Raw genomic sequence first — 21142 nt, 5'->3', positions numbered from 1 at the left:
TAGGTGCATGTTAACTGTCATACATTTTATTTGGTCCTTGCAATTGCTCAATTAGAGGATATTCCCTGTTGGTAAAGGAGGATGTTGAAGCCCAGGAAGTTCATGACTAAGGTCACAAGGAGTATTCCAGCTGGAACCCAAATCCCAGCCTGTCAAATGCCAACCATCATTTCACTACAACCAGGGTGCACCAGTTTTACCTTGGGCAGTCTATTTAACTTAATCAGTGTTCATTTTCCCCAGCTGTCAGAAGGGTATAAATGATCCTTTGAGCCCTGTTAACCTCTGACCTTCTAGTAGGGGTCAGATGTTGTCTCTTGGCAGTTAGTATTAAGCCTCTGTGATCTGAAGACACTCCCAAAAAACCTCTTGTCTTGCTTCACCTTCCATACCATTTTATATGTTAGAGTCAATTCTGGATCAGGTAAAGTTGATGGCATCCTCATTGTAAAACATTGCTGGTGAAATGGGCAGTCTGCTTGGAAGTCAAATGCTTTAGCAGCTCCTTTCTCTCAGCCGATCCTAAATCCATTGCTTCTGATACTTGCTTCCCAGGAAATTTTGTCTTTATATCACTTTTAAAACATCACTGGCCTTTAGTAAAGTTCATTGTCTCCCATTTCAGTTGTACATTCTTGTTTTGTGCCTCCACAAGCACCTAACAAGTAATAGCCTTCACAAATGTTCAGACCTATAAAGGAATGGGTTTGCATTGACAGCATAGCCCCATGTTCAGATGAACCCCAAGCTGGAAACCTCCATCCATCTCTACAGCTGGAGGAGGAGTGCCCAGTAAGTATTCCTTTACGTTAAATGAAATGCATGTGTGCTTTTGGGTGTGGAATGAAGGGAGAAGAAGGCACTATACAAGGACAAGAGAATGGTTGGGGGCCATAGTCCCTTGAGAGTGCAGAGGGTGAAGTTTGGAAAGATTGCACAGCATTTGTTTCCCTGGATGGATTTGCACAGTGGTGGAGAAGGGAATGTAAGGACAAGATGCTGAAGGGCAGTATTCTCCAGTGGCTTTGAAACTCAGCAGGAATCATGCCCCTGATGATTGCCGAATGGGACAGAGAGCAGACCAGAGGGGTGTTTTCCAGCCCCTAGCCATCTGCCCTTCATTACCCTCTCATGTCAACATCAACACATGGTGGCTAATGCATCCCAAGGATGCCAGACTAACAGCAAAGGTGGCTAGGCAGAGCCAGCAAAATACAACCAGGCTGGAGGCCAGATAGGGTTAAAGACCACACACACACACACACACGTGCACACGTGCGCACAAACACATACACACAACTGGATCTTTTTCTGGGGACAGTCTGAGGGGAGACTGCCACTGAGGTATAATTTGGCTATTTACCTCTCACCTAACCTCAATTGCACCAAAAGGCTCCTTGAGGGCTGGAACACATTCAAATGAGCAAATCATTTTTCATAAGTAAATGGTCACTTTAGAAAATGCTAACACCCTGGCCCTGTGGGAAAGACATCAAATGTGGTTTTCCTGGTGAGGACATCAGGGTTGTAAAATCCTATCCTTGATTTGAAGGATGAGGGAAAGGACACTAAGGAGGGAAAAGCAAGAATGTACAAGGCCTGGAGCAGTGGTTCTCCAAGTGGGGTCCCTAGAATAGTGATATCAGCTTCACCTGGATACTTGAAAGCAAAGCAAATCTTGGTCCCCATCCTAGAACTACTGAATCAGAAACTCAGGAGATGGGGTCCAGAAATCTGTGTTTTAAAGAGCCCTCCATGTGATTTACATGCAAGCTTAAGTATAAGAACCACTGCCTAGTGGAAGGCCACCTATGGGGTGGGAGGGGGCCCTGGCAATGATACTGACCCTAGGACAGGGGCAAGAGGAGCCCTCTGGGCCCCATTTATGGAATGCCTCTGCCTCTGCCACCGGCCTTCTGTCCTTGCTGGAAGAAAACTGTGTGGAGCCCAGCCCCATGCCAACCAGAGTACTTCCCCCCCTTTATATCATGTCCCCTTCAGACCCTGCTCCCAGATCTCACCTGAGGTTTCCTGTACAAATGGATAGCCCAGATATCTACACATGTGTCCAAGACAAATTGCTGATTCACAGTTTTATCTAGGGGCAATACAACTGACCCCAGCTCCCATTACTGATCTGTGAAAAGAAGTAAGACCATTCATTACTTTTTTGTTTCCCCTCAGAAATCTTATAGTCGTTGAGACAAAATCAAGAAATTCTATGAAAATTGCCTTGGGTGTACTTTTGAAAAAACAGTTAATATTTTTCTGCTTGCTTATTTATATTCTGTAACCTAAATTGATCATTTAATCACCATGCTGAGATAGGCCTTTGTTTTTTTTTTTTTAACCAGGCTATTATATGTAGAATTCTGAAATGAGTTCTGAAAAGCTAGGTTAACTAGAAAATTCATATCAATTGAACTTGAATTTTAAGCTAACTTTAAATTCCAAATGAATTAACTTTTCTTCTGATCAAGAACTAAAAAAAATTTTTTTACCACATGCCAGCTGTGGAAATTCTTAAAAATGTTTGTTAAAAATTTCTCCAGGGACACTGGGTAGCTCAAGGGTTAAGCGTCTGCCTTCGGCTCAGGGGATGATCCTGGAGTCCAGGGATCGAGTACCGCATCAGATTCCTTGCATGGAGCTTGCTTCTCCCTCTGCCTCTCTCTCTGTGTCTGTCATGAATAAATACATAAATCTTTAAAATAAATAAATAAATAAGTTTTTTTAATTTCTCCATTTCTAGGAAAATGAGAAAGAGCAAATAATTAAGAGCACCATGGAGCTTTTAGGACCTGGAAAAATCTATTCCATTCTAGGGTTTATTAGTTCTGTTCGGAATGATATGAAATAATACCTTTCCCTTTTTAGAAATACATTTTAAAAACATTTCAAAGTGTATGTCCTATTGTATTAATATAATTGTATGCAATTTAAGAAGTAAAAGAAAGCAGAAACAAGATTATGTTAACTGGTACCAGAACAACATTCAATATCCTTCAAGATAACCAGACAGAGGGACTTAAAACAGGCATAATCTCCATCTAAACTAATGATTAGAGTTAAAAGGTGCCTCATTTTAAATGAGGAAATCCATTATTTTCATCTCTCGTTGCAAGGGATGATTATTATATTGTTATTATATCTTATATTGGTTCTATATTTCAGCTAAAGTTGCTGAAGAGTGGAAAAAGTAATTACAGCATGCAATCACATCAAGTGTACATTGGGAAAAGTAAAATTCAAGGGAGAAGCCCTCCATAAGTATATACTTGCATGATGGCATCCAGAGTTGGGTGCATAGGACACACTTGAAGTATATATTTCAAAGGCTGATTTTTAAGTCACCTCCCAGCTTCGATGTTATTTTTAAAAGATTCACTCACTAGGTTTGAGAGATGGAGAGAGTAGCATTCACATCACAAAATGATAATGCCATTTGTGCATTACAAAGTTTGCCTTTTTTAAGAACTCAGTTCTTGAGTCTATGCTTAGCATAGTCTATGCCAGCATAGAATTTGTTTTGCTGGCTAAAATCATACAGAAAAATTGGCGAAAATTGGACAATGCTAAAGCCATTTGGCTGAGAGATGGTGCCTAGTTTGGTAAGGAAAACACTGGCTCAAAGTTTATAAACTCTCTAGCCTCATCCAAGTCTTGCTCTGCTTGGATGACTTCAAAAAAGCATCAGTTTTATCTTCTACAAGATGAGAACCATGTGAGCAGCTTCACTCAGTGAATGAATATGCATCTAGGGAGCTTCAGGCTTAGTACAATGATCCACAAAGTGGAAATATTGTGTATATGAGCCAGAGTGAAGTTCTGGGAAGAAATGTTATAAGAGCAAATAACATTTTAAAGAGCTATAAAAGAGCTATAAGGAAGGGACTTATTTAATGCCTAATATTTAAAAATGCATTATTTTGGCACTTCATTTTAGGAAGTGAAAGACTGGTCAGATTTCTCTTTGATGTGTCTGCTGAAAGGCAGCTGCTTTCTTTAAAAGAAGGCCCCATTTAACTTTTAGTATACGGGAAGTCCAAATGTGCCCTGCTGTCACCTTCATCCATTGGTTCATCTTTCACATAATAGATATCCAGATACCAGAAAATTGTTATCATGGCCTTTCTGAGTTTTCATTTCCACCTTCCTATTTGATCTCTACTTCAGTCAAGGTTCTCCAGAGAAACAGAACCAGTAGGAGACATATATATAGTTACTTAAATGCTATGGCTCATGTGATTGTGGGAATGACAAGTCAGAAATGTATAGGGCAGCCCAAGAGACTAATACAGGCAGAATTTCTTCTTTCTAGAGGAAACCTCAGTTCTGTTCTTAAAGCCTTTCAACTGAAAGGATGAGGTCAATTAAACATTATCAAACATAAACTCTTCCAGTTAAAGCCAACTGATTGTAGATCTTGATCACATCTATGAAATTCCTTCATAGCAGCACATGAACCAGTGTTCAGTTTAATAACCAGGTAAAATAGTGTAGTCAAATTGATACCTAGAAGTGACCATCATTATCTCTTTCCCCATTCTATCTGCTCTTATTTGGGTGTTCCCTCATTTATCAATACCCCTGTTAAAATCAAAAGAACAAGTCTAGAATCAGGATTGATTTAACAGGACAAAGGACAGCGTATCACCTGTCTTGCTCTGGCCTCAATGTTTCTAATGATAGAGCCTCCTTGTAGTAGTACAGAAAAAAACAAATAAATAAATTATACTATTCCTATAAGGCTTACAGTAAACTGAAAGCCCTGGGACTTTTCCTACTCGAACTGCTTACAAGCCAGTGTCTCTTATTCCACAATCAGGAGGAAAGTAATTAGTGAGTTGACCTGTCATAGCTCAAGTGCAAGAAGCTCAAATACATAGTTAAACTTTATTAGTGTGTGTACAAGTTATATGTGGGATTACAGTATGTCAGAACTGAACAAGATCATAAAGATCTTGATTTCCTTCTACCCATACTTGCCAAGAGCCTACAACTTTCTCTAACGTAAGTGATTAAAAGCTTCTTGTCTTTTCTGATAGCCAGTTTCATTTATGAAAAGAAAACTGTGAATAATTACAAAATTAATTACCCTTATTTTTTTAAGATTATTTATTTATTTATTTATTTATTTATTTATTTATTTATTCATAGAGACAGAGAGAGAGAGAGAGGCAGAGACACAGGCAGAGGGAGAAGCAGGCATCATACAGAGAGCCTGACATGGGACTCGATCCAGGGCCTCCAGGATCACGCCCTGGGCTGCAGGCGGCGCTAAACCGCTGCACCACGGGGGCTGCCCCAAAATTAATTACCCTTATGATAGACACTCCTCATTTTAATATGCTGTGTTATTGCACTTCTCGGATACAGCATTTTCTATAAATTGAAGGTTTGTGGTGTGGCAGCCCTGTGTTGAACAAGCCTATGGGTGCCATTTTTCCAACAGCATTTGCTCACTTGGTGTCTCTGTGTCACATTTTGGTAATTCTCTCAATATTTCAAACTTCTTTCTTATTGTTATACTTGTTATGGTGATCTATAGTCCATGATTACAACTGGCTAAAAGCTCAGATAAATGATTAGTATGTTTTAGAAACAAAGTATACTTGAAAAAAGGTATATACATTTCCTTAGACAATGCTACTTCATTCACACTTAAGCTATGGGGTAGTGTAAACATAATTTTTATATGCACTGGTCAAACAAAAAAATTCATTTGACTCATTTTTTGTGACATTTCCTGTATTGCTGTGGTGTAGAATGAAGCCACAAAATCTCTGAGGTGTACCTGTACATATATATTCATTTTACATATTTAGAACTCACGTGCTTCCTGTTACTACCAGTGAATCATCCTCCAATCCTCACCGCTTATTAGATAGGTATGATCGTTACCTCTCAATGGATGAGAAAACACTCAGAGGTTAAGTTACTTGCCCAAAGTCACTCATCTAATAAGTCGTAGAAACAACACTTGAAATCACATCTTTTAACAGTGCTAAGATACTGAGATAAACACCAAAGTGGACAAAAGCTAAAACTACGAACAAGTAGGTAAATGAAAGCATTGGATCAGGGCCTTAAAAATGTGGTATCTGATCTAGATTGAAGGAAACTGGAACAGAAAATTAGCTATGAAATCTCCAAAAATTGGGTCTGCTAGTTCATACGGACCCCTCGGGGTGAGAAGTGCACATTTAGCAACTGATACCATAAATTATTTGCTGAACTCTATCCATGCAAGATACTGCTTGGAGTGACAAGTGACACAAAGATGTCTAAAGTGAAATCTTTATCTATAAAGCATTTACAATCTAATAAGGGGCACAACTTAAGAAACTGAATCATCACTACAAGGCATCTCTCCATTCCTTTACATATCTATTAATTCAACAAATACTTAGGAATTTCTATGTGTCCTCAAGACAGTCATGATTAAGATGTTGGTAATGAAATGGTAATAGGAAGTATACTTTACAGGTTAGAGACATCTTTCTACAAGGAAAGGCCACTGGGAAGATTGAGATTAGAAGAAACTGGTTATCGAAAAGAGGAATGTGATGAAAAGTCAAGTTGAGGGCTCCCAGTAAAATGGTCCAACAACTCCTACCCCCAAACATTCTTATGCTGGCCTTCGTGTGTTTTCAGGGAAAAGTGACTAAGCAGGCAACAACGATAAGGAGTCCAGCGATTTTTCAAGAAGGTGACAAGCAAAAATATTAAAGCTTGAGATAATCAGAGAGGCAAAACTAATGCCAATGGATGGAAAGGCAAAAAGCACCTGGAGATGAAATTGTAAGTGAATCATTGGCCACCACCCAAGTCAAATAAATGTCAAAAGCAAATGAGTGCTCTGGAAAGTGTTGGTCCAAGGACATGTTAGGAATTTTACTGCAGCTCTTAAGGCCTCATACCCTCCCTGAGAAAAAGGAATAGCAGCAGTGGTGGCAAGGAATTAATTTTATGACTGAACCCTCAAGGGAATTTTCAGGGTATAAATGAAGACTTCCTATTTCATGAATGCATTATGAGTTATTTCCTCCTAACCCTTCTAGCATGACATTATGACAAAAAAATTATTCTGTATTTCCCATGACCCCAGGAGGGGAATATACCTCATGGTAATCATCCATGAAAATAAATACTGGCTGGAGTCATTAAAGAGTGCGTGAATCATGGTGCCATATAACATGATAGATTCACATGGAAAGTTTGAATTGGAATGAGATTTCATGGAGATAGATAACTTCATGGAGTTGTAATGAGCATTTGTGAAGATGTTTTTAGAGCTAAGATTTCAAGTTTGGGTAAGATTTGGCCTCAAAACTGAGATGAACAAAAGAATAAAAGGCATCTCTGTTGACAAGAACACACAAACAGCCAGAAGCTCAAAAGACAAAAAAATGTAGTATTTGTTAGGAAAAGACCAAATAATCTGTTTGGCTAGCATCTGGCACAAAAGTAGATGAGTTGTGAGGAATAGGATTATAAATTGTGCTAGGGCCAGAGCATGTGGTGAGTCCAGGGAAAATGCTACACAAAGGGGCTTATACCATATTCAGTAGACAATGAAGAGCCCTTGAGGGTACTAAGCAAAGAAGTAACATAACCAAAAACTGGCACGGGGGGAAATGGATGGAGCAGCAAAGTGTAGGGTGGATTAAAAAGAGACAAAACAAAGAATGGAAATGAGTAGGTTTTCTACTAGTGTTTGATGACCACTTGACTGTGACTCTTGGGCTCCAAAAAATTTTCCCTATGGGGCAAGAAAAATGTACCTGTGAGCTAGTTGTCTGCTGACCAGTTCTTCTTTCAAACAATAGTATTTCCTTAATATTCGGTTCACTAGAGAAAGACAGACCTGGAGTTCAAATCCCTCATTTTCATTAATACTCTGTTTTTGTTTTGTTTTAGTGGATTTGTCAGCCAAAGTACCCACTAAAACCCATTCAAGAAATTTTATTCCATGTTTAAGGAAAATTCTTCCCGATTTTTTGATTAGTTTGGATTAGTTTCCCTTATGCTTAGAATATTTGCCTCCCCCCCACACTTTTTTTAAATGCAACATTAGCTGCTTCTTTTATTTCACCCTGGACATGGACAAATTATTTGTTTTATACCTACTGGCACTTGGTAGAGTGCTCAGGGACAGTTGAATTGGGGAAAGAAATGAAATCTTGGTCATCATCAATTTAGGATATAAATGGAGACCACAAGATCCCAAACTCTAAGAACAGTTTGAGTTCAAGTAACTTAATGGTTTTTACAGCCATGTGAAATCTATCTCACATAGTCTACCCTTCCATTTCCACAAGAAGCAGCCCCAATACCATCTCTTCTTTCTCCAAACCAGGGCTAATGTTCAACTGGAATGCACAGTAAGCCATACTGATTTTGAAATATTAGACTATTTCTATAAGGGTTAGTAAGTAGCCAGTGTCCAGTGCCCTCTGAGTGTCCCCTCCTTCCAACCAATCCAGCTGTTCTCTCCTGGCCCAGGACTCTTCAAACACTCCTACCATCCAGCCAGCAAAGAGGTGAAGCTTGAGACAGTAGGAGCCCTACAGGAGCTGTCTAGGTCCTACAACCAACATTTGTTCTCTATTCAGCTTGTGAAATGTTTTGAATGAATATATCTACCTAAAAGCAACTTTTTCTCCTGTGTAATTCCATTCCTTGCATCTAACTACACTGTGGCCTCCATTTAAAAAAGGCACATTTTCTGGAATCTGGGTGCAATGTGTCTCCACCTCTCACCTGGTGGACTGTTAATCTCAGGCTGCTATCTCCACATAACAAGAGATGTGTTGCTGGTACTTCCTCAAGGAGCATCCCTAGAACTTGAAATCCAAAAGAGAAGAAAAGACTCTACCTTCCAGGTTCAGTTTGGGGGGTGGGGGACTGTAGAGAAAGATTCTGATTGGCTCTGTTTGAGTCACATGCCAACCCTTGGACCAATTACCATGACCAGAGGCATGGGATTTTATCGCTGTCTGCCTGAATCACAAATCTATCCTGTTCAGGCATCCATAAACTGTCCTTGACAGGTCCCCAAAATCATAATCTTTGAGATGAGTAGTTCCCAAATAAGAAAGTAAAGGTGGAGATGGGAGTGGAGATGCTTTTACCATAAAAAGGGAAAAAGGTCACCAGGATGACACAATGAATGTACCCAACACTAGTCTTTCTAAGCAAAGTTGAGTGTTTGCAGTTTTGCTTATAAGATGGCAGCATATTGCTTACTGAACATCTGTTGATTCCAAATTAGTATATAACCTCAATATTTGACTGGTTTGAGTGTTGGTTTTATAGTAAAAGACTGGCACAACATGATGATCAGAAGTTTCTATCAACCATGTAAACGTATATGAACATGTAAAATGTTGTGTATAAAGCTCCCCATAAAGACAAGGATTTGCTCTTTTCTTTTGAAGTTTAATGTGGACCATATGAATGCAGTGCCTTAAATGCATATTCTTGGATTATACATTCCATTTCCATTTTTTTTTTCCTTTAACAGGTCAGCTCACACCACTCAATATTGATATCCATCGACAGATGAAACCATTTCAGGAAGGGGGTGGGATCACCAGGGCTAATGTTGCTGAGAGTTTTCTTTGATTCTAACCCTTTAGCTCTATTATGAGTCTTTTTATAATTATTACTACTAATATTTACACATCACAAAAATGCATGTCCTGAAAAATATCTTTTTCCTTTTCCACTTACATGGACTCCTATTCACAATGCCTTTCTTCTGTCTCAGTTGTCCTGAGGTCACAGTGAGTTTCCCAGTTTTAGCAATTTCCATGAGATCGTCAAACATCTGCAATTCATTCTCCACTTTTTCAGAACCTCACATAATTTTTGGACCTAGTAGGTCCTTACTAAATACCTATTTATTAGCTGGCTTTCTTCTTGTTTTTAGGGAACAATGAAATCTTACCATTTTCTTTATAAAACATGAAGTGAGAAAAAAGCAGAATACCAAAATAGAAACCATTACCAATTCAGCACATGCACCACTTAGAGGAAAATCGTTTTTGCATAAAAATGAAACTGAGTGTGCCGTGTGTTTCTCTTAAAAGAGGACTCAACAAAGGAACAGAAAGAGCAGGGAGTAGTAATGAGTTCCCATTTTGGATGTTGTGAACCATCTCCTCTTTCATTTAGCACTTCGAATTTAATTAAGTAATGTATACAATTCAAATAATGAGGCTTTATTCAATCTTTATTATTGCAATTTAAATGGGTTTTCTAGCAACTGCCCTTAAGACTTAAGATTATTTTAAAAGCCTTATGGGTTTTTTTTTTTTTTCAGTCTCTAATGGAGGAAACACAAAGTTGCAGTAGAAAGCGACAGGAATGCCAAGCAAGAAGAAAATGTCCTGAGTAAAGCAATATTACTTGATCATTGGTTCATTCAACAAACCTGAGCTGAACGCTGCACATTCTAGCAGCAGAGGCTCCACATCACATTAGCAGAACTCCAGTGAGTAAATAGCCTTAAACCTGTGACATGGTTAGAAAAGACGACAAGGCTTTCCTCTTCCCAGCCCACATTTTACAGCTGAAGGTAGGGGAGGTTAATGGTCTGTGTGACTTGCTCAAAGTAGTCACAAATCCAGAACTAGAATCCAGTTCTCTTAATCTAGTTTATTGTTCATTCCTGTAGAAAGTCATTTTTATATCTTAAATCTATCTTTGTTCAGGAAATTGTGGGGAAATCCAAATCACTTGTAAACTGACTACTCAACCTCAGAATAACATGAAAACAATATTATACTTGTTGTTTAGGAACCTTTCATGTGCCACACCTGATCCTACCCATAACCGCAAAAATATATTAACTTCATAATAAACCCAGAGTATTAAGGAACCTAACAGTTGTATGAAATAATAAACCTCTGACACTAGATTAGATTGAGGGGGATGGAGTGGGGAGAATGGAAGAAAGGAAAGAGATGGTCTTTAAAGGACAACACTAGAACTCCAAGAGGGATGCATGGCCCTTCCATTCTGTATTATACACAAGGATAACCCCCTCCCAGTGCACCCTCCTGGTATTCATCCTACGTGAACCCAGACCTCCAAGCCCTTATGCTTTTCATGCTGCATTCACCCTTCCCTGACCCTTATCCAGGTCACATAGAGCTTGAAAATAAAATTTTAAAAATTTAACAGCCCTTTTCAGCCATTTTTTAAAGCTCTCCTGGGTTTGCAAATGCCTTCCTGAGACCCATCCGTACACAGTGCTCATTCTTCTAGTCTAGCCTGCCTGCCCCTGGACCTACTCTAATTCATTCAGAGTACAGCAATCTGATCAGATCACTTTAAAGTTTAAAATTCTTAAGTTTTTACGTGTGGTGAGTTAAAGATAACATTTCAACATTCGAGTATTTATGTCCCTTTGATAGCTGCTCCCCTTACCTCCTGGCTTTCTATCTTGACACATGTACTTACCAACAAGGTTGGCTCCAATCAAGCCCTCTCCATGAGCTTGCCTTTAAACATGCTGTTCTCCTTATCTCAAACCCGTCCCCATCACAGCCCTATCCTGCTTGTCCCCCTCACTCTAGCTTTAACACTGTTTTACAACTGTTGATTCCTAAATACAACTGCTTCTTATTTTTTATTCCCTGTGCCTTCAATAGTACCTGGCTTGAAATCAATCAATAAATATTTCTTCATCACTCACTATATGCTGGGAACTGTGCTAAACTCTAGGGGTATAATAGTGAGCCTCTTTTCTTGGAAGTTTCAACTCAAAGTGAAGGCAGATGAGAAATGCAGAGGAGATAGACTAGGAAGAGAGAACACACAAATTAAATTTGGTGAATGTCCTAGTCATGAATATAGGAGAGAAAATAGTGTTTTGGTCATTGTGAAACTCACATTCTAATAAGGGGAAATGGATAAGTAAAGCAGAGTAAATGTGTGTGTGTTCCCATTTAAACAAATAACTACCAAAATGGGTCAAGAAGCAGTGAGAAGTCAGACAATGGAAAAGTGTCCCAAGTATGTGACTCTTAGCAGGACAACCCATATGGACAAGGTGGGTCAGAGGGAAGAGTCTGCACATGATCAAAGATTTAGGAGAGCAGTCTTTAAGATCTGTAAATCAAATTATATGGTGGAAGGTCTGGATGCATGGAGGACACATGGGAGATGAGAATTCAGACTCTAGGTGACTTGGTATCGAAGGCCAAGGAATACAGATTTTACCATTTAGATGTTTTTCAGTTTGTGTGGCACTTATTAGTGGGTCATGAAATCAGCTCAGTAGGTTGTAATCAACATTTTGAAGTACTAGACTGGAATAGAAAATGTGAGTGCATTTCCTGAAAAAATGGTAAATCTGGGGGTGGTACCAGTTGTCTCAGTTGCATATCTCTCAATATTTATTATAAATGCATATCAGTTCAGGGATTTCTTACAGTACATCAATCTTGACCAAATAGTTTGAAAGTCACTGCTGCTGGTGATGGGGAATCACTGAAGAATTTAAAGCAGAGACAAGATCGACTTTTGCATTTAGAAAGATGCTGTGGTTCCAGTAAGAACAGACTTAAAGGGCAAGGCCACTTAGGAGATGGCTTTAGGAATCCAGAACAAGAATATAGACTAGAGAACTAAATGATAGATATATATACTTGACGATTCATCTCTTCTCCCCATTCTCATTGTTACTATTTTGGCTTGGCCCTCATCATTTCCTTTGTAACCAGTTCCTGACTCATCTAGCTACTTGTGTTCTTGACCATCTTATATCCATCCTTCACACCAAATTGAAAGACACATCTGAAAATCTCCCTCTCCTGCTTACAAGACTTCAGAGACCACTACCACTTATTGTTCGAGGCCCCAATCTTTCTGTCCAGCTTCAGTTCCTGCCTCTCCTCTTTGGGCTCACTTTCTACATGTTCCATGAAGATCCTTGCCTTCATGTATTGGCTTCTGTCATCCTCTCTGCTGGAAATGTCTTTTCCATTTTAACTCACTTGGCTTCCTCGAACTTGACCTTCGAGATTCAGTTTAACCTTACTTCTTCCAGACAGCTTTCTTTGATTTCTCTCAGCTGGGCCAAATTACCCCCCACCCCCCACCCCCATCTTTCTCTCCCATGGCATTTTATATAAAGCTCTCTCATTACATGGAGCCATACTAGATAGCAAATATTAACCAAATGTTCACCCAGTGCCAGGCGCTGGGCTTACTTGCATCATTTCATTTAGTCTTCACAAAACCCTGACGAGGTAGGTATATTGCCCTGGGAAGGTGCAGCAATAGTTGCAGTGTTTTCAGCCAACCAGTGTTGTTCTAGAGCTCATGCTTTCAACTGTTCTCTATATTATACACTGACTACACTATGAAAAACCACAGGCTCTTGGGTAAGTCTCTGAAATGGCAACCCCCTTGCTCAAAGATCACTCAAGCAATCACATTTCTTTGTGTCCCCAGTACCCAGCAGAATGCCCAGCAGATAGCTGAGCTTGTGCTGAATCCTTTAAATACTATATAGAAGGCAACCTGGGTAGGTACTCAGGGGTGCTGTTTGGATCTGGCAATGAAGTTTATTGGATCTTGGTGAAAACTTCTTTTGATGGGATGAGTCTCTATCATGCTCTTCACTTTAGTCCCTGCAAATATTAGGTCATCCATAAATATTGTTTAAGGAATAAATTACAGTGGACTGAGGAGTAATGTGAGGTGGCTTTCTTCATGAAACGTGGCTAAGAAGGAAAGGTAGTGGTGGTGAAAGAGTTACTGGAACAAGAAAGTTTGTGGGTAAAAAAAGAGTGTTCTATGTTTGGTTTGCTAGCTTTTTAGAGATGTTGTGAGAACATGTTGAATGACACTAAGAGACAGTAGCCAAGAGAGGGAGAGGTAAAAAATATTAGAAAAGAGGATTTCTTGCAGGAACCAAGAGGGCAAGTTTCCAAAGCTCTGGTGAATGAGCTGTGAACAGACAGTAGCAGGTCCTTCTCCAGGGGTCAGCTTAACATCACTGTGTGTTAAGCTGCCTTAACAAGCCTCCATTTTCATTTGCAAAGGAAGTAACACATACCATCCCTTAGATATATGACCTGAAAAAACTTTTTCCTGATTCATCTTTCTCCTTCTTCTTCTTCTTCTTCTTCTTCTTCTTCTTCTTCTTTTTCTTCTTTCCTCACCTTTTTTTTTTTTTTTTAAGCTTTCTAAATCCAGGGAAGGCCAATCAAACCAAGAGGATCAGTCCCCTCTATTAAGGGACTGAAGAAAATGTTTCTTCTATTTCCAAAGGAAGATTTCTGTCACTGAATGCCTGAGCTCTTTCTATTTAAAACTTGATGGGGTGGGGTCTGGTGAGGGTCTCAATGAGGAAGAAGAGGCAGAGGATTTTATATTTATGGCACTGGAAGTAGACGGCAAGGACTGTATTTGGTGTTGAACTCTCCGAGAACTTGTTGGGTGGGAGGTGAACCCACAGGCAGCTGTATGAAGAGAAGGAGCTCTGGGTGCTGGCCACTGTGAGCAGTGTCACAGAGAAGGATGGGGCTTTGTGTGTCCTCTCTTTCCTTCCTCTTCTCCCAATCCTCCTGGCCACCCATCCCCCAGACTCTGCCTGGGGAAGCACCAGGTTAGACACTGAGAACCTAGAACAGGATGTAAGAGCGTTGGTCAATGCTGACAGGAGAGGACTGGGAAATCCCAAGGGCAAATGGCATAGGACGAAGGGGAATTCCAAAAGCCACTGGGTCCTCTCAGGTCTGGGGAGGTACTGCTGTGTGAGGGAAACAGTTACACAGACCATATTTATCACCTTGATAGAGGATGGTAGCAAAGCACGTTAAGAACTATAAATGAATATGGTTGTCAAAAATAATCAAGCAATTCCTATTTTTATTGCCTACTATTTTTAAGACCATATGCCAGCCTCTGGAGAATTTTAAAAAGCCTAAGAAACTGTTCTCATCCTTATGGTCCAGTTGGAAAGATGACATAGGCATAATAACAACCAGTGAGCATAAAAGTTCCAAGGTTTGGGGCGCCTGGGCAGCTCCATAGGTTGAGCCTCTGCCTTAGGCTTAGGTTATGATCCTGGGGTCCTGGGAATAACCCCTCGAGGCCCTCCCCTCATTGTCAGGCTCCCTGCTCTGCAGGGAATCTACTTCTCCCTCTCCCTTTGCCCCTCCCCCCTCCTGTTCTCTCTCTCAGATAAATAATTTTTTTTTAAAGTTCCAAGGTTTCACATAAGTAAATAATAAACACTACAAATACTCAGAGGAAAGAAAGCTCTGTGATGACCCATATAGCTAGGGTGAATAAACCAGATTGCTACCACTGATCTTTTTTTATATCACTGCTACATTTAAGAGCCAGGCTGTGAAGCCCCCTCAGGAACCAATGTGAGAGGCATTTGCTTCCGGGTACCTTCTCCTGACTTGCATTAATGTCATAACCAGCCCACTGGCAGACACCTTCTAGAAAAGGAGGTCCCTTTTCATAACCAATTGAATTATCCGAATAATTCACACTAGAAAACTCGATGGCCTGTATCTCAGTTGAAAGTAGGGCAGCCTTGGTGGCTCAGCAGTTTAGCACCACCTTCGGCCCAGGGCGTGATCCTGGAGACGTGGGATCGAGTCCCACGTTGGGCTCCTTGCGTGGAGCCTGCTTCTCCCTCTGCCTGTGTCTCTGCCTCTTTCTCTCTCTCTGTCTCTCATGAATAAATAAAATCTTTAAAAAAAAAAAAAGACAGTAATTGTGGCATCATATAAACAAAGTCAGTTTTTGGGAATAAAAACGCATGCCCCCTAGAGACTGCAGAATTGTGTCCAATATCAGGTTCACTGGATTTGAAGGAAAAGACAGCTCTTCACTCCCAGAAAACAAAAAGAATGATGAGACAAGTAGGCACTTCTTTAGGAATTCACAGAGAAGTACCTGAACACTCTATAAGTTTTCTGCATCAGTTGGTATCATAATCAGCTAAACCATTTTAAATTAAGACTAATATCTGTTTACTAGTACATAATAGGAAAAAACCACAAGTGGAAAATCCCTAGAAACTGGCCAATCTCTTTAACCGCATCTGGCAATTTTCTAGTCTGAGGGATTATTGCTTTTGGATATCAGGTTTTTTTCAAATAAAGAAATTAATAAAACCAGGGCAGACTGGATTTAACAAAGAAATTGGATTAAGATTTTGTGTAAACCCTGTTCAGTAAGAGTAGCTGGATGGTTCAATGAAGGGCCTTATGCTTTCATCCCAATGTCTAGAGAAGCAATTGCTTCTAAAAAATAATAATAATAATAATATATATATGTATATATATATATATACAGTTTGGAGAACAGGCTCCTGTAAAGCCCAAGAGAGAGAAATCTTGATTTGTTCAGGGTAAGAAGGGTGTCTCACCCTGGTCTACGTTTGTTTACAACACTCTCCACAAATGGGTGCCGCATAGCTCTGAGGAAAACCAGGGCCCAGGTGGCCAAGGAGCCAGGGCCGCGGCTCCTATCTGGGCATTCACTTTTCTTACACACACAGCTGCCATAGCATTCCCAGAGCCATTGTGACTGGCCTCTGAGGACCTCCCAAAGCCACTCACAGGCAGCTACTCCCTCTCGCAGAGCCGCAGAGCCCGAGGGACACAATAGGCCAGTTGTGGCTGGATCTCCCTCAGGGGCGTCATCTTCCTCAGTATTGCCTATTTGATAGCTCACTTTGATGGCCTAGAGCCTGATTACTTCTGGAGTCCTTACTGAAAACCTACCTGCCTTCTCAGGGAGGCCCTCCTTTCTCAGACGATTACAGTACAGCCCTTCCACTTCAATAATCCTGAGTAATCCTCTCTGATTTATTGACCCTCTTACATAGCATAATTCATTTATTCATTTTATTAAATAAATAATTTATTCCCTTAATAAATAAATTTATTCCTTCAGCCATAACTCAAACTCCATAAAGGAAGGTTTCAAGAATGGCTAGGCTCTGCCTCACATACAGTTGGTCTTCAGTAATGAATGATGAATGAGGCACACCCGTGTGGCTCAAGAGTTAAGCATCCAATTCTCAGGTCAGCTCAGGTCGTGATCTCAGGGTCATGAGATCAAGCCCCGCATCAGGCCCTGTGCTGGTCGTGGACTCTGCAGGAGATGCTCTTCCTCTTCCTCTCCCTCTGGACCCTCCCCCACACTGGTGTGGGTTCACTCTCTCTTTAAATAAGTGAAATCGGAAAAAAAAATGACGAATGAATGAAAGTTAAAATGTTCAGATCATTAGATTGTTTTTTGAAAAAGTTAGAAGATATCAAATCATTTTATTTCTACTTCATTCAATTCTTAATTCTACCTGGTAGAATTAACCTCAACAGGGGGTGCCAGGGTGGCTCAGTTGGTTGAGCATCCACCTCTTGATTTTGGCTTGAGTCCTGGTCTCCCAGATGTGGGACAGAGCCCAGCATCAGACTCTAGGCTTAGCACTGAGTCTGCTTGAGATTCTCTCTCCCTGTGCCCCCGCTCCTGCCCTACTCCTGGTCATGAGCACTCTCTCTCTCTCCCTCTCAAAATAAATAAATAAAATCTTTAAAAAAAAAAAGAAGGAATAACTTCAAGGTTCAAGTAGTGACCCTTAAAGATGTGAGGTCGATTTGACTTGTTTGTTTGCTTGGAGATTTTTGTTTGTTTTATTTTTAAATTTAAATTTAAATGTCCTTAATAAGCATGCACTTCCAGTTTGCCAGTCCCTACCACTCCCTACGTTCATACCCTGGTCCTAGGGTTTTACACATTTCCTATTCCCTCCAGCCTCTAAAGATAGTGAGTTTGCTAGCTTCTACCCTCATAGAAATTGGTTCATTGAATTGCTTAAACCATTGTATAGTTTTGACCACATAATAATTTACAGTGTGTCTTTGGGCAAATTACTAAAAGTCTCTTCTAACCATGAAATTCTATAAAGATATCTATTGGTTGTTTGACATTATATGCTAAGGTCATCTGAACTATTTTGGGTAATTCTTAGCTGGATATCAAGTGAAATGACATTTCTTTATGTGATCCTTAGTCCCAATGATCTCTAATATGCAATAGATCACTTAAGTTTATAGATCAATGTAAACTTTGAATTGAGATATAATGTCTCTAAATTCTCATCCTTTGATAAAACCAGTTTGTTTTCTCTATAATGTAATGAAAGCTTAAAAAATAATATAATGAAAGCTTAAATTCAGTCACATGGACATTCTTCCACTAAAAATTGAATAATTCTAAGACAATACTGCATAAGATTTACTTTAAATAAAGTGGTCCACCCAATGTTTCTAGCAGCAATGTCCACAATAGCCAAACTGTGGAAGGAGCCTCGGTGTCCATCGAAAGATGATGGATAAAGAAGATGTGGTTTATGTATACAATGGAATATTCCTCAGCCATTAGAAATGACAAATACCCACCATTTGCTTCAACGTGGATGGAACTGGAGGGTATTATGCTGAGTGAAATAAGTCAATCGGAGAAGGACAAACAGTGTATGTTCTCATTCATTTGGGGAATATAAAAAATAGTGAAAGGGAATATAAAGGAAGGGAAAAGAAATGTTGGGAAATATCAGGAAGGGAGACAGAACATAAAGACTCCTAACTCTGGGAAACGAACTAGGAGTGGTGGATGGGGAGGAGGGCGGGGGGTGGAGGGGAATGGGTGACAGGCACTGAGGCGGACACTTGACGGGATGAGCACTGGGTGTTTTTCTGTATGTTGGTAAATTGAACACCAATAAAAATTAATTTTAAAAAATTAAAAAAATAAATAAATAAAGTGGTCCATAAATATAAGATTTACATTTCAATATACCAAAGATTCTTATCAGGCCATGTAAATTCATTTGCAGATAAATCTTTTTAAAATACTATTTATAGGAACTCCAAAGTTAAATCAACTTGGCAAAAGAGACATTAAAAGTAAGCCAGAATAAAACATTGAATTTAAAATACAAGGTTGGCAACTAACCAAGATTGGCCACCAGACTTCAAGCTCAAAACTCTCTGAATAAGAGTAATAAAAAACATTTTCCATCTCTAATAAAATTTAGTACTTTTTAGATTGATCAAAAACACATTTAGTCCTAACATAGGAAGAGAGATTCTATTGTAGTCTCAAACCTTTAGATTTTCATTTAGACTTTCATTAGTGAATCAAATAAACACTTTGAATGTACCTTCTAACATGCTAATAGTACCCTGGAGTGCAAGAAATACTGAAAGAAACCTCCCAAATATTAACAGTAGGATGGTAAACTCAAAAAGATATTTTAAATGGCTACTGAAAAGAGTACGTATAAATAAAGCAATTAAAACACACTTATGAAACAGAAGAAAGAAGTGATTTTAGCTGCTTGAGATTCCTATAAACTTTAAAAGAAATTGATCTTTGAAATATTACACTGTAGAAAGAAGGAAACTACAATATCCCTAGGCAATGAATATTACAGTGAATATAATAGTTTTTATTTTCCCTGTTTTTAGGTAGTGCATATATTTTCACATTTGTAATTCTAGTGATTGAACAATTCTGTATTTGGCTTTTTCTCATGTAATTATGTTCTAAACATTTTCCGTATTGCCGGGGTCTTCATAATATTTATTTTTAGTGATAGCATAATTTTCCATCAAATTGCTCAATCATTCCTTTGCTAGTGCAATTTTAGTTTCTTCTCAGTGTATCCTTAAAATATTTAATTGTAACATTACTAACTATAATTCAATGCTGTCATTTAATTTCTTTGTTCTTTTGGTATATGCTGATTTCACTAACTGGGTTAAATCCTCAGGAGTTTCAAAGAGCATGGAAGACACATATGAAACCAAGACACATTTCAAGCATTCAGTGACCACAAGTCTTAAAACACTGCAACACTTATTAAAGTTCCATTCTCGTAAAGGAATAGACTCTGGATTCAAGGTGCCTGGGTCCTGTCTTTGCTCAATACCAGCAGGTGTCTTGGGGAAATTTGTCTCAGCTTATCTGTGACTTTGTTTTCCCATCTGTAAAATGGGATTAGTAATAGTAAAGTTGTTCAAAGAATTAAACAAGACAATGGATATCAAACATTTACAACAATGCTTGAAATTTCTATTTAAGTTGCTGCAGAAAGAGTATCCCTTTTAATATTAGAATAGCTTTATATACTCTCTGTGCCTTACAGGAATCTACCTGCAAGCAAGACAAGTGAAAAAACAACTGTGAAATTTCTGTGAATTCTGTGAATTTCTGTGAACAACTGTGAATTATTTCTTAACCAGAAATAATTTCTTTTATTATCAAGTTTTTGCAGTAGCAAAATACATATCAATTCTTTTAGCAGCAATGGGGTCCTAAGCTAGCAATCTCAAATCAGTATTTCTTCCAGTAAGAATAACTCATCTTAGACATTTGTGAATCATTCTGTCAGCATAATCATAATAGTAAGAGTAAAAGTAAAATAGTCACCATCTACTGAACACTATGTGCCAGGCAAAACAATTGGACATTTAAAAATATTGTAAAATTTTCATGACAACCTGGGAGGAAATAATATTATCCCAATCATCCCCAAATGGGGAGACAGACTCAGCAAGATGAAATGACCAACCAAAAACACACACGCCTAAAAAGTGGTCAGAATTGACCCATTTGAATTGCATTGAGATGAAGAAGTCACGAGACTGAATTCTCCTTTCATGAGTATCCATCCACCAAATTTCCCATTGAAGTCTCATTAAACATCACAGGAGGTAAAATGCATTTTCTTCTTCTGCATGCTGTAGGTACGAAGATGGATCAAGAACCCAATGGTCAGTGTGGACAAGCATCAGAGTCCCAGCCTGAAGTACACAGGCCCCTCGGTCATGCACATCCCTCCAGGGGAGCCAGATTTTGAGTCTTCCTTGTGTCCAACGTGCCTGGGAGACCACACTTTCCAAAGAGGTGTTCTCCCTCAGGAGAAGGAATCGTGTTCATGGGAAACTCAATCCGGGTGTGAAGTAAGTTCACTTTTGCTCTGGATCCATTTCCCCAAAAGGATTCTTGGCCTTTGTTTTTCTTATATTCCTGCCACAGTATGCCAACACCCCCCCCCCCAAAAAAAAAACCCAAACATATTTAATAC

The 21142-nt window shown here is 39.3% G+C and overlaps 1 protein-coding gene across 2 annotated transcripts in view; it reads left to right on the top strand.

The window, feature by feature from the left end:
• SGK1 (serum/glucocorticoid regulated kinase 1) overlaps positions 1 to 21142 on the top strand; it is a 115210-nt gene that overhangs the window by 21870 nt on the left and 72198 nt on the right. Inside the window, exon 2 of one of the 2 annotated variants that reach the window (XM_041744575.1) lies at positions 20802 to 21017. The exons of the other annotated variant lie outside the window; for it this stretch is intronic. Within the exon in view, the coding sequence (XP_041600509.1) occupies positions 20802 to 21017 (216 nt within the window). The remainder of the gene's footprint in view (positions 1 to 20801; positions 21018 to 21142) is intronic. 2 annotated transcript variants of the gene reach the window in all.

Source organism: Vulpes lagopus, chromosome 2, assembly GCF_018345385.1.
Source record: "Vulpes lagopus strain Blue_001 chromosome 2, ASM1834538v1, whole genome shotgun sequence".
NCBI lineage: Eukaryota > Metazoa > Chordata > Mammalia > Carnivora > Canidae > Vulpes > Vulpes lagopus.
Note: the sequence above shows the minus strand (reverse complement) of the source record. Positions and strands in the feature narration are given on the sequence as shown.